General features: G+C 40.8%; 1 protein-coding gene across 3 annotated transcripts in view; it reads left to right on the top strand.

Moving 5' to 3' along the window:
* The window catches only part of LOC145356680 (E3 ubiquitin-protein ligase HECW1-like), a 434,978-nt gene that overhangs the window by 331,654 nt on the left and 86,196 nt on the right, over window positions 1-17,128 (top strand). For all 3 annotated transcript variants that reach the window (XM_080209562.1, XM_080209572.1, XM_080209579.1), the window contains 3 exons: window positions 1,355-1,460; window positions 2,321-2,417; window positions 7,138-7,221. In XM_080209562.1, the coding sequence (XP_080065688.1) occupies window positions 1,355-1,460; window positions 2,321-2,417; window positions 7,138-7,221 (287 nt within the window). The remainder of the gene's footprint in view (window positions 1-1,354; window positions 1,461-2,320; window positions 2,418-7,137; window positions 7,222-17,128) is intronic.

The following is a 17,128-nucleotide window of genomic DNA, read 5'->3' as shown; positions in this document are numbered from 1 at the left end:
ACAATTGGATAGGGTTTTGGGAATAGGGTGTACGGTTTTGGTCTCCGTGTTTAAGGAAAGATACCTTTGGATTGGAAGCTGTGCAGCAAAGGTTCATTACCTTGGTTCCTGGGATGAGGGGTTGTCATCATAGAATAGAGTCATGGAATCCCTACAGTGCAGAAGAAGGACATTTGGCCCATCGAGTCTACATCGACCACAATCCCACTCAGGTTCTATTCCTGTAACCATATTTATCCTGCTCATCCCTCTGACACTAGCATGGCCAATCAACCTAACCCACACATCTTTTGGACTGTGGGAGAAAACCAGAGCACCCGGAGGAAATCCATGTGGACTCGAGGAGAATGTACCAACTCCACACAGACGGTGATCCGAGGCCAAAATTGAACCTGGGTCTCAGGCGCTGTGCTAACCACTGTGCCACCTATGATGAGAAGCTGAGTAAATTGGGTTGACATTCTCTGCAATTTAGCAGAATGTGAGGTGATCTCATTGAAATATACAAATTTCAGAAGGGACTTGACAGGGTAGATACCGAGAGATTGTTTCCTTGAGTCTGGAAACTCCGGATAGCATTTAGGCCCCATTTACTCAGCTTCTCATCAGAGGACAACCCTTTTAACCCAGGAACTACACTAATGAACCTCGCTGCACTGTTTCAAATCCAAGTGCATCTTTCTTAAATATGAAGACCAAAACTGCACACAGTATTCCAAAACTCCATCCACTGTAGGAAGAAAATGTGTTAATTTGCTTTGGGCTGCACTCAGATGGCATTTTACTTGGTTTTAAAGTTTGAAACAATATCATGCTTTCTTTTATCTCTGAAAAGGCTAACAGGAATGCAGTAACTAAATAAATCACATGGAGCTTGTACTTTGGCACATATGCTAATTAAGAATTCAGATCTGGCTAATTGCATTTCTGTTTAATAAATAAAAAGAATAACTGTCATTGAGTGTGTGCTTTTAGCATTCATATTACCACAGCCAACTTACCTATACTTCAACTTCTTGGTGTGTTTGTGAGTGAAGTGCTAAAATGAAAAATACAATGTGAAAATGTGAAGCACCTTGGAACAATTTACTACATAAATACAAGTTGTTTTGTGTCACTGAGTGTTTTACATCCCTTGTTATAAAATGATGATGGATGAAAAGTAGATGTGAAGTAAATTCATCGGTAATATGTGTAAGATGTTTTTTATTACAGTTCATGCACGTGGTTAAAACTGTGGCACTGTTGGGCCACTTCTGTTGGGCAACATTGTATGTACTTCAAAATACAGCCACTAAAATCCAAAGTGTGAGCAAACCCCTCAGTTAAACACTTCCATGCATTTCTGCCTTAGGCTTCTGATGTATCACGTGTGCGGGGATCCTCACTGCTTGCTAGACCTCCCAACACTCTGGTAGCTGCCATCCGCAGTCAGCATCATCAGGATGTCGTACCAGTGGGTAAGAAATTGATGATTTTTAAAAATTCCTTTTCAGGTGTGACATGACTTTACAGGAATCACAACTGGCATCCCTAAAGCATGTTACAATAGTTTATTCTGATTTTAAGAGCAGATCTCTTACCCCATATAACCATAGGTCCGAGCCTCAATTTCTGGGTTCCACAGTGTCATTTGCAGAGTTTGCTTCTGTGAAAAATAAATTGGAGATTATGATATGCTTTTTAAAAACCTGAACTTAGAAGGGAACCAGTGTTGTAAAATAAATACTTTTGGGCGGTTGTTGGAGAGTACTGGGGAGTTTGGAAGTGTGTGTGGCCCTTCCGTTTCAAACTTACAGTTATATTGGGACCTGCATTTCCCGTTTCTGACAGATCAAAAAATCTTAAACATAATCTTCAGCTGAACAAGGATTCTGCAAAAGACAAATCATCTGCTGATGGTGCTGTGCAGCCCTGACAAAGCATAGTCTAGTTTCAATACCCAATCCCCACAGGTTAGATCAGTGAAGTCAGCGCAGCAGTGAGGCTGCTTTCACTGACAAGGTGAAAAGTCATTCAGGGTTTGGGCTCTGATTGTTGTCCAGTGAGCATCATGAACCTGGCATGAGTGTGAGCAAGCCTGGCTGTGATACGCCTTCCCCATTAATGAATCCACTGTCAACAATCTCTGATGAGGCAATCAAATGAGGAATGGGCATCCAGCTGAGATGTGGGAGGACTGTCAGTACTCATGGAATTGTGGCCCATCAAGAGTCAGTACCTTCTGGGAAAATAAATTGGAAAAAAGAGAGCAAATGCGCAAACAGGCCTAGGAAAAGATTGAAATACTCGTCTATCATTTCCTTTTCCTTTGTTACAGCATACAATGACAAGATTGTAGCTTTCCTTCGTCAATCAAACATATTTGAAATGCTTCAGGAGCGACAGCCCAGCCTTGGCAGGAATCACACGCTCAGGTAAGCGCACACTTCGTCAGCTGAGTTCTCTTGTGGCATTTTTATTTCACTATATAGGACTGATATGTTTGTCTATTTTACAAAATACAAGCAACCAAGGTCTGCCCTACTGGCCAAAAGACTGAATTTACTGCTTTGAGGAGCTTTGGGTTTGGTCATTTAACTTTCCCCTAATCTCTACTTCATTAAGGTTATGGTCTCACACTTGATACTGTAAAGGGTTAACTCTATTGATAGCTACTGTTTGTGCATAAGGAGCTATGTCACAGAGGAGGTGAGTGTGAAGCATCTCAGAGAGTACCTCCAGCTGTGACCTGGTCTTATTTTTAAATAATTAGCAGTTAGCACTGCTGCCTCATAGCGCCAGAGACCTGGGTTCAATTCCAGCCTCGGGTGACTGTCTATGTGGAGTTTGCACATTCTTCCCGTGTCTGCATGAGTTTCCTCTCGATGCTCCAGTTTCCTCCCACAGTCCGAAGATCTGCAGGTTAGGTTGATTGGCCATGCTAAAATTACCCCTTAGTGTCAGGGGGACTAGCAGGGTAAATACATGGAGTTACAGGAATAGGGCCTGGGTTGGTTTGTTGTTAGTGCAAGCTCAATGAACTGAATGGCCTCCTTCTGATCAGGAGGATAATGTGGGTGGTCTGATTAGTCAGTTTACAGATGAGACAAAGATTGGCAGAGTTGCTGATAGTCCCTAGGATTGTCAGAGGATACAGATAGATAGAAGTTTGGGCACAGAAATAGCAGATGGAGTTTAGTCTGGACAAATGCGAGGTGATACATCTTGAAGATCAAATTTACGTATGAATTATACTGTAAATGGCAGAACCCTTGGGAACATAAACATACAGAGGAATCTGGATGTACAGGTCCACAGTTCCCTAAAAGTGACAACATAAGTGGCCAAGGTGATTAAGAAGACATACGGCATGCTTGCCTTCATCAGCTGGGGCATTTAGTACAAGGGTTGACAAATCATGTTACAGCTATATAAAACCTTGGCCAAGCTGCATTTGGAGTATTGCATGGAGTTCAGAAGGACAGGAAAGCTTTGGAGAGAATGCAAAGAAGTTTCACCAGGTTGTTGCCTGGCCTTGAGGGTGTTGGCTATGTGGAGAGGTTGAATAAGCTAGAATTGTTTTCACTGGAAAGACGAAGGCTGAGGGGAGACCTGATACAGGTCCACATATTATTAGAGGCATAGATAGGGTGAATAGTCAGAGGTTTTTTCCAAGGGTGGAAGTATTCCACAGAGAGTGGTAGATGACTAGAATGTGCTGCCAGAAGAGGTGGTGGAGGCAGGCACATGAGCAACATTTAAGAGGCATCTGGATGAGTACATGAATAGGGAGGGAATAGAGACATATAAACCGAGTAAAGGCAGAAGGTCTTTTTTAGTTAAGACATCATGATTGGCACAGGCTTGGAGGGCCGAAGGGCCTGTTCCTATGCTGCACTTTTTTTGCTCTTTGTTCTGCGCTGTAGTGATTCGATGATTCTATGATCCTTGCGTGTAAGTAAATATTTTTGATCAAAAGGCCATTGCCTCTCGCAGTATTTCTTCTGGAGTAAGAAGCCAAGGAATTCTGAGATAAATCTACAATAACAGAGCTACAACTCCAAGGATTTACCTTATCTCACTAAAACGTTGGTAGACATTTTGACCATTAATTACATTAGAACCGAGCGACTATTACCTCCTGAGCTCACTAATAACATTAAAATTACTTTATTCGTGTTTAAATCAGCCTTGCACCCTTCTTGGGCGTGAAGCTGATTATGCCAGCAAAAATGGCCTAGGAGGATCACAAACAGCCCGATGCCAGGTGCGATTCGCATTTTTAGCCTTCCGCTCAAATTTCCCACCCTGCTCTGTTAACCGACCTGCGCACCGGGGCAGAAAGATCATGCCCAAAGAACTAAAATGGATAAATGAAGGTGAGACACTGTGGTCAGAATTGAATTGAATTGTGGTGCAGGTTAAACTTGGCACTTTATAGAAGACAAATAAATGCCAGTCTCCCAGCACCTTGTAAATGACAGAATGTATGTCATCTAGGTTGATGATATTGGCTACATTTGATGGGACATGGGGTGTGGGGTAAAGCCCAAGATATTTTGATGCTGCTCTCAAATGCTTTTTTTAAAGTAACCAAACTGTAACAACTGCCACAAAACTGAATGATCTCAGATTTTATCTGACTGGCAGTTCCAGTTTAGGGAGCTGTAAAGCATTGAGTTAGAATGCACTAAATATTGTGGAAACAAATCACCAGCAGAAAAAATAAAGAGAGACCAACTAAAAGGAATGCTTTTAAAAAGAGGCATTGCCTAAACTGGGAAAGGGTGATTTATCTGGTATTCCAAATCCAGAAAAGAACCTGGATTTCATTTGATTTTTTTTCCCCCAAAACGCTGCTGTTTTAAAGCACTGACTGACAGTAATATCCAACAACACTGTTGCACTGATTATCTCCAGACTCTGCCTAAATCCACATCCACATCTTGTATTCATTTCACAGAGCACTCTCAGGAGATGAATTATCTCTATTCCTGCCATCAGAGGGGCATGTCCCCGCCATTTGTTTCTAGTTTGAAATGCATAAAAGGCCCAGGGGTCTGTTACTCTGAATTTGTTTGAAGCATCATTTTGTTGCTTCACCTCTTCATTGGCTGAGGTTTGTGAGTGAAGAATTAACAACGCTGATTTTGGCACACCTTTCCTCTCCTGCCCCCCACCAAACTTACTGAAGACCACTCTCTGTGAGTTACAGGTCAGTGATTACCTTTGGCACGTGGCTCCTCAGCAACACAATGTGTGAAAAACATGTTGATTTCAGTCCTTCTGTCAATTAGTGCAGGATGATCTTTGCCCTCCCCAGTGGCCACTTGACACTTATAAGGCATGGAATGCTCACAAAGTAAAATTATTTTTCTAGTTCAAAACATGATTGAATCACAGAATGTCTACAGTATAGCAGGAGACCATTCGACCCACGGAGCCTGCACTGACAACAATTGAAGCCAGGGCTTTTCCCCGTAACCCCACATATTTACCACCACTAATCCCCCTGACACGAAGGGGGAATTTAGCATGGTTGGTGCACCTAACCAGCATGTCTTTTGGACTGTGGGAGGAAACCAGAGCACCCGGAAGAAACCCACGCAGACACGGGGAGAATGTGCAAATTCCACACAGTCACCCATGGTATGAATTGAACCTGGGTTCCTGGTGCTGTGAGGCAGCAGTGCTAACCACTGTGCCACCATGCTGCCCATTGGTTTTCTTTATTTAAGACAAAATCATACTGCATCCTGATCAGTTTTGATAATCACATCCTCTGAGCAAACATTACAATAGCTATGACGTAGAAATTACAATTTCTAATGATTTTAAATTAGCAAAGTTAACCCTATCTTTAGGTTTTATTTCGCAATTCACACAATGGGTCAGCAAATTAATATGTTACTAGTTTTGGCAGTATATAGTACAGACTAGAAAGGATCCAGGTGCACTCCGTAGATTGTAGATACTGGTTCATACAAATAGTCATGATGTGGGTATGCCGGCGTTGGACTGGTGTAAACACAGTAAAAAGTCTGACAACACCAGGTTTTAGTCCAACCTAGAATATTATCAAATAAATAGGTTGGACTAAAACCTGGTGTTGTCAGACTTCATACAAATAGGACAGACTCAGGTTCAATCCCTGTGCTGGGATACTGAGTGGTACAGGCTAGGTGGGACCTTGATCTGATCCATCCTGGCTAAGAAGTGAAAAGTGAAGAAAATTCCCACTCTTTATTCCCACCCCATCACTCCTGTAGGACAGTGCCTGTCCTTATGGATCTTCAGTGAGTATTGTATCAACTGAGATGGTACAGACACCAAGGGTGAACAAACCTGATGTATTAACATTAAGTATAGACACTTGGGAGAGATATAGAGGAATGCGTTGCAGCTGTACTCTAGCATGGGTCAACATCTTAAATAAGGAGGGAGGGTTTTTTTATTTTAATTAAAAAGTTGAATGAAGTGAAATATAAAATAATAAACTTCAGTTTTCTGGTGATGTAGAGTTTTAGCAAAAATATGAAGCTAAAATTACTGTTAAGATAGTAGCAAACGAAAGGTTTATGTGTTTGTATGACACTCCTCTGTCCCCAATTGCAACAGAGGTGTTAAAACATTTATGAATCGATGATTCCTTTGTTGGACTTATTCCCTCTGTCAGACTATTAAACAAAAAAATGTCATATGAACACATTGAATACTCATCCTTAACATTATTAATGGAAATTTACATAGCCTCGTATCTCTTAATTTGACATTGTGTATATTTACAATTTATGCATGCGTTTAAATCATAAGAAGAACGTGCAAAACTTGGACAATTCCGCACCGAGGAGAAAAGATGGGGAATTTTCTGACTTTATATGTGTCTAAGTTTCTGATATATACTGTAACATTTCCAGTACCTGCTTTTTCTGAGTGATGGCCCTCGCCAGTAGCTCAAAGTTTGTGAATTAGCACCAATATGTAATACAATCACGGAAAACTAGTTTTCTTTTATTTCAACAGAATGGTTAAAGTCTCCATCAATGGGAAATGTAGCTGAATGTAGCTCAATTAACTTTCTTCATTGTTTTTTTAAAACATTATGTAATTGAGTTCCTTTACAATATTTATATTTCTATATATTTTTAATTTCAGGGAGAAAATCCATTATATTCGGACAGAAGGAACACTTGGTCTTGAAAAGCTGTCGTGTGATGCGGATTTGGTTATTTTGTTGAGGTAAGGTTTTTTTTACATCTATTTCTTTTCCAAGTTTTTTTTTGTTTGACCACACTTTTACAGGGAAGTGACACCATTATGTTAACACGCCTTGTACAGGAGTTATCTGAGGAAAATGGGTAAGGTAAAAATTATTAAGCTCCTACTTTTTTTACAGATAGCAGGTGACCAGCCAAAGAAGCAGGTATAATCGAATCCCACTTTCTTCATGTAACTTAACTCCCCTCTGTGCAAAGTGATAAAGGAAACCACATTATCCAATGTTAATTTAACATTTCCTATTTATTCTGCCAATTCCCGCAGGTTTAAGGCAAATGCATTTTCCTCTTTAGGCCAAGTCTCCTTTGCAGACCTAACTGGGCTGACTAATGCAATGTGTACACCTTTTTTCTTTCTCCAGTTATTCCCAGGAATTAGGAAGACTAACTTCTTCTCCAATTAACTATTCATCAGTAGGGCCAGAACGCAAACCAACTATATTGCTCCCAAGGTGTAGACCTCATTGAGTACCTAAGGAAACCTATTCAAATGGATAGCCCACTGACAGAATGATTACAAATTATGTATTGCCTCTGGATATTCTGGAAGCCATTAAGCCTAATTGGCTCATTAACACATTAGTATCCTTCAGTGTACCAACAGCTAAACAGGGAATTGTAAACATGTGTGGATTCACCTAATTTTAGATCAGGAATTTTAAACATGACTCATTTTTAACTCTTTCTTTAGTCAAGCAGCTACAAAAATCCCAAATCTGACAGTGAACTATCTTCTCTTCTTTGACCACACCCAGTACGCAGCTCAATGAATGGTGAGGGTCAATTATGAAGTCAAAGAATGTTGCAGCCCAGGAACAGGAACAATCTTTCAAATTTGGACCAGTCTTTTTCTCTACAGGAGCTGTTCTCCCACTTGATCCTCTTTGCTATTTGTGAGAGCTTTCTGTGTGAAAATTGGCTGCTACATTTTCTACATAGCAGCAATGACTATACTTCAAAAGAACGTTATTGACTAAGGTCAATAGGTGATGGCCGAGTGGTATTATTGCTAGACTATTAATCCAGAAACCCAGCTAATATTCTGGGGACCTGGGTTTGAATCCCACCAAGGCGAATGGTGGATATTGAATTCAATTTTTTTTTAAATCTGGAATTAAGAATCTACTGATGACTGTGGAAGCATTGTCGATTGTTGGAAAGACCAGCTGGTTCACTAATATTCTTCAGGAAAGGAAATTTGCCAAGCTTACCCAGTCTGGCTTACGTGTGACTCTAGAGCCACAGCAATGTGGTTGATTCTGAACTGCCTTCCAAGGGATGGGCAATAAATGCTGGCCAGCTAGTGACGCCCTCGTCAGACAAATGAGGTGATGAACGACAAAGTTATAAATGCAAGTGTTTCTTTTGACTCTTTTAATGGATCAATTTTTCAAGTGATTTGTTACAACAGCATCGAGCTCTGAAAAGCCATCCGGTAGAAACAACAGATTAATTAGAAATTCAGAACAAATCTCAAGACAAATCACTGTTTCTGTGAGCAGGGATGTACTAAATTGACCTTCTGCTCTATGTCAGTCAATCTGGCCCCCAATATTAAAGTGGCTTGTGTTTATATAGTACTTTTAATGCATTGCTTCACAGGAGCAATAATCAGACAAAATTTGACACCAGGTCAGATTTTGGGCAGGTGGCCATAAACCAGGTCAAAGAGATAACATTTTAAAAACAATTTCAAGGAGAGAGAAATAGAGAGATGGAGAGGTTCTGGGAAGGAATTCCAGAGCTTAGGGCCTGGACAGCTGATGGCACAGCCACCAATGCTAGAGTGATGAAAACTAGGGATGCAAAAGAGGTCAGGATTATTCATTACTTTTGTCAGGTAATTATTAATGACTGTTTCCTACATTGCAACAATGATTCCATTTCAAAAGTGCTGTAGAGAAATGAGTGGGAGCTGGTAAATAAAGGACAAACTTCAGGGCTGTGAGGAATGCAGCAGGCTCAGTGTCAACAGAAAATAATAATTTTAAAAAATACCCTTAATCCCTCCCCTTGTTCTGATGAGCAGATATAAAAGGCGCTATCTAAATGCAAGTCTTTTCATGGAGCAGAAGTAGAGGAAGAACAAAAGGCCAGAGAAATGCTTTTGCATCAAAGAGGCCCCTAAAGTGTCAAGAATGTTAATCAAGGGGGCTGAAAACCTAAATTAGTGCAAACTTCCTGAAAAGTATGGGGCGGGATTCTCCGGCCTCCAAGCCACGTGTTTCCCGCCCGTGAGAGGTCGTGTGTTGTTTGCGAGCAGCAGGATTCTCTGGCCCTGCCTCCCACTGACGTCACCCCACGCCTGTGGGAAACCCGCGGGTGTGGGTCCGCTGCCGGCGGGACAGGAGAATCCCACTGGCATGAGCAGCCAGAGAATTTCGACCATTGTTTCCTTGTTGAACTGGTCAGAGGCAATTCTAGAGCCTATCTTCAGTAGTGGCTATGCTCTGACTATCATCATGTTATTTTGAAGTATTTTGATATGTTGTACAATAACATTGCGATCTCAGTGGAGTTACACCTACACCTACATGGAGTCTGCACCCATGATGAAATGAGATACAATGAGAAAAAGGCACCAAGACAATGAATTAATTTTGAGGCATTGAAAATAATAGCACATTCAGGACAATACTCCCTTCCCTGAGGCGCATCATTGAACAATGGACAAAGATTATTTAGATAATGTGTCTGGGTAACAATTCACTAAGTGTTGCATATTGTAATAAGTCTTACAAGTAAAATATTGTTATCTGATGAGTAATACCACATATTGATCTTCTTTCAAACTCTTGTTAGGGTATTCATAATATAATTATGATAATATTATAGACTTGAAAAGGAAAAATTTGTAAGGCTATGGGAAAGAGCAGGGAAGTGGGACTAATTGGATAGTTCTTTCACAGAGCCTGCACAGGCACAATAAGCCAAAAGGCTACTTCTGCTTTTAAGAATTCTATGATTTTATGGTGCATAACTAATTATCTTTTGTGAATCTGTCATTCAGTTCCCACACTCAAATCATTTACAAAGCACGTTTAGTCAACCCAGAGTTAACTATCTTTCACTTGTAACTATTATCTCCTTCATTCTGATGATGTCAGTTTTCTTGGCACCATTACTTCGTGTAGTTTAATTTCCAGAACAGAATGTGGCCCAAAGGAATATGCACGCTATTGAATCAAATCGACTACAATTCAGTACACTCTGTAGGCGATCAAAAGCTTTCACGTTGCAGCTACTTAACATGTTTCTACACTGCTGTCAACCTACCTCTGAAGGTGTAGACACTGACCGTGATGTAACTGAAACCTGTGTGCGTTGAATAAGATCAGGGAAATTCTGCTTTTCAGATCTAGAAAATGGCCCCAAAGGTGATCAGTTCTGGAGAGGAATAAAAATGGCTTATGAATGCTAATCCTTGGATGGTCCGCATTAAAAATAGTTTAGAATGTACTGCTGCTATAGTTTTGCCTGTTTCCAGTTGATCTTAAGAGTGTCCCATGATCAGAGAGGGTTGCATGTAGCAATGTCCTTTCACTCTGAAGCAAGGTTTCAATCCAGCCCAAGTTGATAGTTTTTGCTCATTACAAGTTGTAAATCTGCCGCATGAAGCGATTTCGCAATTGAGCCACAGAGTTACCAGAATCTGATGGCAATTTTCACAAAATTGTTAGTCTGCTTTTCAGAGAACAGACAAAAATAGCTGTTGTGGGAAGTGGGAAAATACTGAGCGATATAATAAGCTCTTGCGAAATTGAGACCGAAACTCTGGCAGAGTGGAGGAGGTTTTACTGTGCCCAAAACACCAAGACTGACCTGATCTTGGACTGCTTTATTACTGAATGCAGATAAAGGAAGTTATATTTGCCCATTGGTATTATCAGTCACCTTAATGAACATTTAAAATTTGCTCCAAATATAACTGGACTCATTTCCTTTCTCCACATTCTCTCTGACACCAGTCCCCACCCTGCACAGAAGCAGCGCATGGAACGTTCCAGGTTGATCTGCAACCTGTACCCTGACTGTTGACATGACCTGGGGATTTCCTGAGTGCATTGTCATCCTTTGTCCCACCATGGCAGAATTCAATGTAGAAATCTGAAATTAAAAGTCTCGTGATGAACATGAAACCATTGTCGATTGTCATAAAAAAACACATCTGGTTCACTAATATCCTTTAGGGAAGGAATTACAGATTGTGACTGTAGGCCTGATGGTGGTTTCAGGGCCCTGCAAATGCTGTTCTACAGCAGCAGCTAGAAGAACCCAAAACACAAACAAAGTTGCTTGTTTAAAAAGTAAAAGCCTATTTGATTTGGACCTGTTTATCCTGGTGCCAGGTGCCTTCAGGGTCCCCAGTCTCAAGAGGATCCCAGCACAATTCTACAATACCAGGGTCATGGGGTGACCCAAGTTAGGGAACTGACCAGCATTACAAATTAAGATGGGATGGTAGAAGCTCCTCACTCCCGCTTCACTGAATAGTTCATCTGGGGCCATGCTTTGCACCTCCAAACTGGCAAGAGGTGGAAATCCTGGGATGGTATGAAGCAGACGCAGGTGGTGGATAACAGATCTCAGCCCCGATTTAACTGAGCAGGGAATTTTGATTTAATTTATCATTATTACATGTATTGGCATGCAGTGAAAAGCACTGTTACTTGTGCACTTTACAGTCAAAACATACCGTCCATAGAGTATATAGAGGAGAAGGAACCAAGAGGGTGTAGAATATAGTGTTACAGTCATAGCTGGGGTGTAGAGAAAACTTAACTTAATATAAGGTAGGTCACCTCAACATTTTTGTACATTCTCTTCATCCCAGCCTTCCATGTGCCTTTGTTGATCCTCATGCTCATGCTGAGTGTTAACTCAGTGGCTGCAGCATGCCTGACACAAGGCCACTGACTTTTAGTGGAGAAGACTGCAGATGGTTTTGGAGGCTGAAAGCAAAACCTTGGGCCTGAAGGGCCTGGCTGCAGAAGCTGTTTGGATTGTAGTTCATAGTGTTGTGCAACAAAGAGATTTTGATTCCATAATTTGCCAGGAAGTAAATTCAATGCAACCCAGCCATTAATAATTAGCTTAAGCTATTTTTTTTAATTTCATTTGCATTCTCTTACTGCTGTGCTAAAACTGTGATCAAGCACTGACAGTAATGCTGCAAACAGTGTCAGTACCACTTAAAGTGCAATTTATTTCTTGGCGTAACTATAGTTTGAAAGTGTTTGGAATCGGGAAAGGTGCTTAAATTTTCATTACGTTGTTGTATTTTCCCTTTTTTCTGTTGTGGGAGGAGGGAAGGGCACATGATGGTGGATGCTCTCCAGATTATTTAACCTTAGCTGCCTCATCTAAATATCAACAGTGAGGCAGCCATGCCAACGGTGACAGTACTACAGTAAATGAAGATGAGAGAAACAGAATCACAGAATCCCTACAGTGTGGAAGGAGGCCATTTGGCCCATCGAGTCTGCACCGACCACAATCCCATCCAGGCCCTATCCCCATAACCCCACTTACTTACCCTGCTAACCCCCAGACATTAAGGGTCAATTTAGCATGGCCAATCAACCTAACCCGCATATCTTTGGACTGTGGGAGGAAACCGGAGCACTCAGAGGAAACCCACACAGACACAGGGAGAATGTGCAAACTCCACACAGACAGTGACCCAATGCTGGAATTGAACCTGGGTCCCTGGAGCCATGAGGCAGCAGTGCTAGCCACTGTGTCATCATGCTACCCCAGCTCAAAACCTCGAAATGTTGCTAATTGTTAATGGGTTGGTTGCATTGACTCTGTTGCCTGAAAAATTATGGAATCAAAAACCCTTGTTATACAACATTATGAATTATAATCCAAACAACTTTTATCATTAAGTTGAGATGAGTTAGGATTAGAGTTAGGGATAACCCCCAAAACTGGCACGCACCTGGATTACAATACACAACATAATTAATGTTTAAAAAGCAAGAAAATTCATTCCTGAACTATGGTAATATATAAACACAAGACGTAATGGCTGATAGGGGTCAGCCAGTAGAGGTCAATCGGTTCTGCTTGCTAAGCTATTTATTTGAGTCCTTTTGTGACTCATCACTGCACAACAGAGCTTAGAACTTGGTGTTGGCAGAACCTGCAATGCCATCAGAATGCAGTTCTGATGTTAAGAACACCGCTGCGGACTTAGACAATGGCAGTTTTCTAAGCATGATTTTAAATCTGTTCAGACTGAATCCTGCATAGAAGCAAATCTGTCTTTCATCTCACAAGTTTGAACTACATTAATGGATAATGGATGATGTACTTGAACAGTAACTTGCATTTATGCTGCACCTTAAATATAATAAAATGTACTAATGTGCTATCTAGCAGCGCTACCATTGAATGTTACAGCAGAGAAGGAGGAATTTTGGTCTATCATGTTTTCGTAAAGCTATCCAATTTGTCTTACTACCACACTCTTGCCTGATCACTGTTTGTTTTCCTCTCTTTAAGGAATTATCCAATTTCCCTTTTGAAAGTTACTATTGAATCTTCTTCCAACACTCTTCAGACAGTGCATTCCAGATCAAATCAGTGGGCTTTTATTTACTAACAAGTATATCGCATGGCACTTTATCAGACATCTTTATACACACCAACTCCACGGCCCTCATCATGCCTCTCTGTTACTACATCAAACAACTTAATCAAGATAGTCAAGCATGATTTACCTTTAATAAATCTGTGCTTATTTTCATTTAATAGCCCACACATTCCCAAGTGCTCATTTTTTTTAGATTATGGTCTACAATTGCTCTGATCATCCCTCTTCCCTTTTCTGAAAAGGGATGTAATATTGACAATCTCCCAGTCCTTTGGCATCATCCCATATTAGATAATTGTGGCTAGAGTCTCAGTAATTTCCATCCTTACTTCCCTTTGCAATCTAGGATTCCTTGTTACAGTGAGTTGATTACCTCCTGGTCCACACGATTCAGGAAATTATCAGCTTCAAGTATGTCCTCCAGTGACACCAGTTGCTCCTCAGGCTCAGAAACCCTGAGTTCGAGCAGCCAGAGGCAGTTCCTGCATGTGTGGTTATCCAAGATAATTGAAGTGTTCTGGAGTTCATGTGGTGCATGAAGTGCAGGCAATGAATCTCAGCTTTTCCATCTTTCTGTTTAAGTCTACACATATATCTGGCTCAGAATTAATTTATATATCTTAATACCCCCTTTAATCCTATTTATTATTTCTTTGTTTAATATTCATCACGCAAAATTTGACACCAAACCACTTAAGAGATATTAGGACAAGGGTAACCAACACTGGGGGAAGAAAATATGGGACACTTGGCCATGGGTTTGCTAGCGAAACTGTGGTGGCAGGTGGTGAGGAGGTGGAGGGTTGGCAGAACAGTGGATACTGGTGGGGTTGGGCAATCCCAAACTCAAGCCACCGATCCATTGCAGACAACGCATGCTCAGAAAAATAGTCTGCAGAGAGGGCCGAACATGTATCAGGAATCCTGACAAGACATAGATGGTCACCCTGACTAAGACAGGCTTGAGATAGTTTTTAAGGAGCTTCTTAAAGTAGAGATTGAATGTTTAGAAGTTTAACGATCAAATTCCTGAGTTTAGGGCCTAGGCAGTTGAAGGCATAGCCATCAATGTTCACAGCCTTGGCCCTTTCCACATCTGTAAACTCCACTTTTAGATACGTTTAGAGGCTTTTCGGGACTCTGAGCAAGAAAAATTTTGACGACAGTCTAAACCATTAGAATAAATTACTGATCAAAGAATAAATGTTTAAAAGACCAAAATATCCATGCACAAATCCATTCTCCTCTTTTCTAATGATAGCTGTTTTAAACATTGTACTCATTAAACATTTATGAAATAAAATGAATTTAAAATACATTGCAAATGTCTTTTTCTAATTTAAGTGTGGCATTGCCTCACTAAAGTCATTTGATAAGCTCTTTACAAGGGTTTTTTTTATCTAGTTGTGAGAGTACAGTATGGGAGAGTGTGAGGTTATGCACTTTGGTAGGAAGAGTAGAGTGAGGTCTTCTCGAAATGAAGAAAGGCTTCGGAAATCTGAAGCACAAAGAGACTTGAGAGTCCTGGTTCAGGACTGTCTTAAGATTAACATGCAGATTCAGTTGGCAGTTAGGAAGGCAAATTCAATATTAGCCTCCATTTCTTGAGGGCTAAAATACAAGAGCAGGGGTTACTTCTGAGGCTGTATAAGGTTGTGGTCAGACCCCATTTGGAATATTGTGAGCAGTTTTGGGCCCCATATCTAAGGAAAGGTATGCTGGCCTTGGAGAGGCCCAGAGGCGATTCACAAGAATAATCGCAGGTTTGTCATATGAGGAGTGGTTGAGGAGTCTTGATATACTTGATGGAGGTTAGAAGGATGAGAGGGGATCTAATTGAAGCTTACAGAATACTTGAGAGGCCTACATAGAGTGGATGTGGAGAGGATGTTTCTATTAGTTAAAGAGACCAGAACTCCAAGGCATAATCTCAGAGTGAAGGGACGCTACTTTAAAACTGAAACGAGGAGGAATTTCTTCAGCCAGAAGGTGGTGAATCTGTGGAACTTGTTGCACAGAAGGCTGTGGAGGCCAGATCATTTGAGTATCTTTAATACAGAAATAAATAGGTTCTTGATCAATAAGACGATCAAGGGTTATGGGGAGAAGGCAGGAGAATGGGGATAAGAATCATATCAGCCATAGTGGCGGAACAGACTCGAGGGGCCCAATGGCCTAATTCTGCTCCTATATCTTATGATCTTATGGTCTAATTGCCCAGTAACCAATTCAGTGATGTTTCAGAATGTTCATTTTCTTAGGTATTGGGGCTTTTGGAAATCAATGTGGTGCGTTTTAGATTAGGTGTGAAATTTACCTCACCAGATCAAGTATGTACTGCTTATAACCTGTCCATGTTTAGCGACACGTAATCTCTTTGGCAGCAAACTGATGGCAAATGTAAATGTCCATGTAAATAATGGGAACATCACCTCCAAAGAATTACTGTTCTCTATCTTGCCAATAGTTGATGAATGTTTTTTGAGAAAAGACTTACATTTATAAAGGAGGTTTCACAACCTCAAGACATTGTAAATTGCTTGAAGCTAATGAAATACTTTTGAATTGTAAGGTAAGAAACATGGCAGCCAGTCTGTGCAGAGCAAATTCCTACAAAAGCAATGTGATAATGACCAAATAACTTAATGTTAATGATTCAGGGATAAATATCAGTTACTAACTGTGCAGTGTTATTGGGGATGATTAAAAGTCTATTTTTAATAATCAGTCGCACTGCACTGTAATTATTTTTACATCATTCTTGTGACTTGTTTAAGTCAGCATCTAATACCCATCCCCTAGTACCCTTACTGAGTGATTGCTTAACTGTCAGAGGTCAGCTAAGAGAAAGCCATTATACAGTGGAGCTGGAGTGCTTTATAAATGAGCCCAGGAAATGACAGCAGGCTTCCTTCCTTCAACAACATTAAAGAATCAGTTGAGCTTTTCGAACATTTCAGCAGCTTCATGATCATTCTTAATGAAATCAGCTGCCTAGCTCAAGATTTTTATCGACTGAATTCAAATTTTCAAATTGCCATGGCGGGGTCCAAACACTGAAGGCAGTATTTTCCAAAAATGATTCTAAGTGTCCAGCTAGCATGAAAATGGGAGAATTCCTGATCCATTTTTTGAGTGAGTTTTCACATAAAAATCTTACGGACTTAGACATTAAAAATATGGGTTAGACCATTTCTAGCTGCTGCAGGCTTTGGGCTGGGCTTAATTTGCCAGCCAGCTTGCAGAGGGAGCAATTGCGCATGCGCAG

The sequence above is a fragment of the Carcharhinus amblyrhynchos genome, chromosome 2 (genome assembly GCF_965287045.1).
Source record: "Carcharhinus amblyrhynchos chromosome 2, sCarAmb.v2.hapA, whole genome shotgun sequence".
NCBI classification, from domain to species: Eukaryota; Metazoa; Chordata; class Chondrichthyes; order Carcharhiniformes; family Carcharhinidae; genus Carcharhinus; species Carcharhinus amblyrhynchos.
This window is presented reverse-complemented; position numbering and strand designations above follow the sequence as displayed.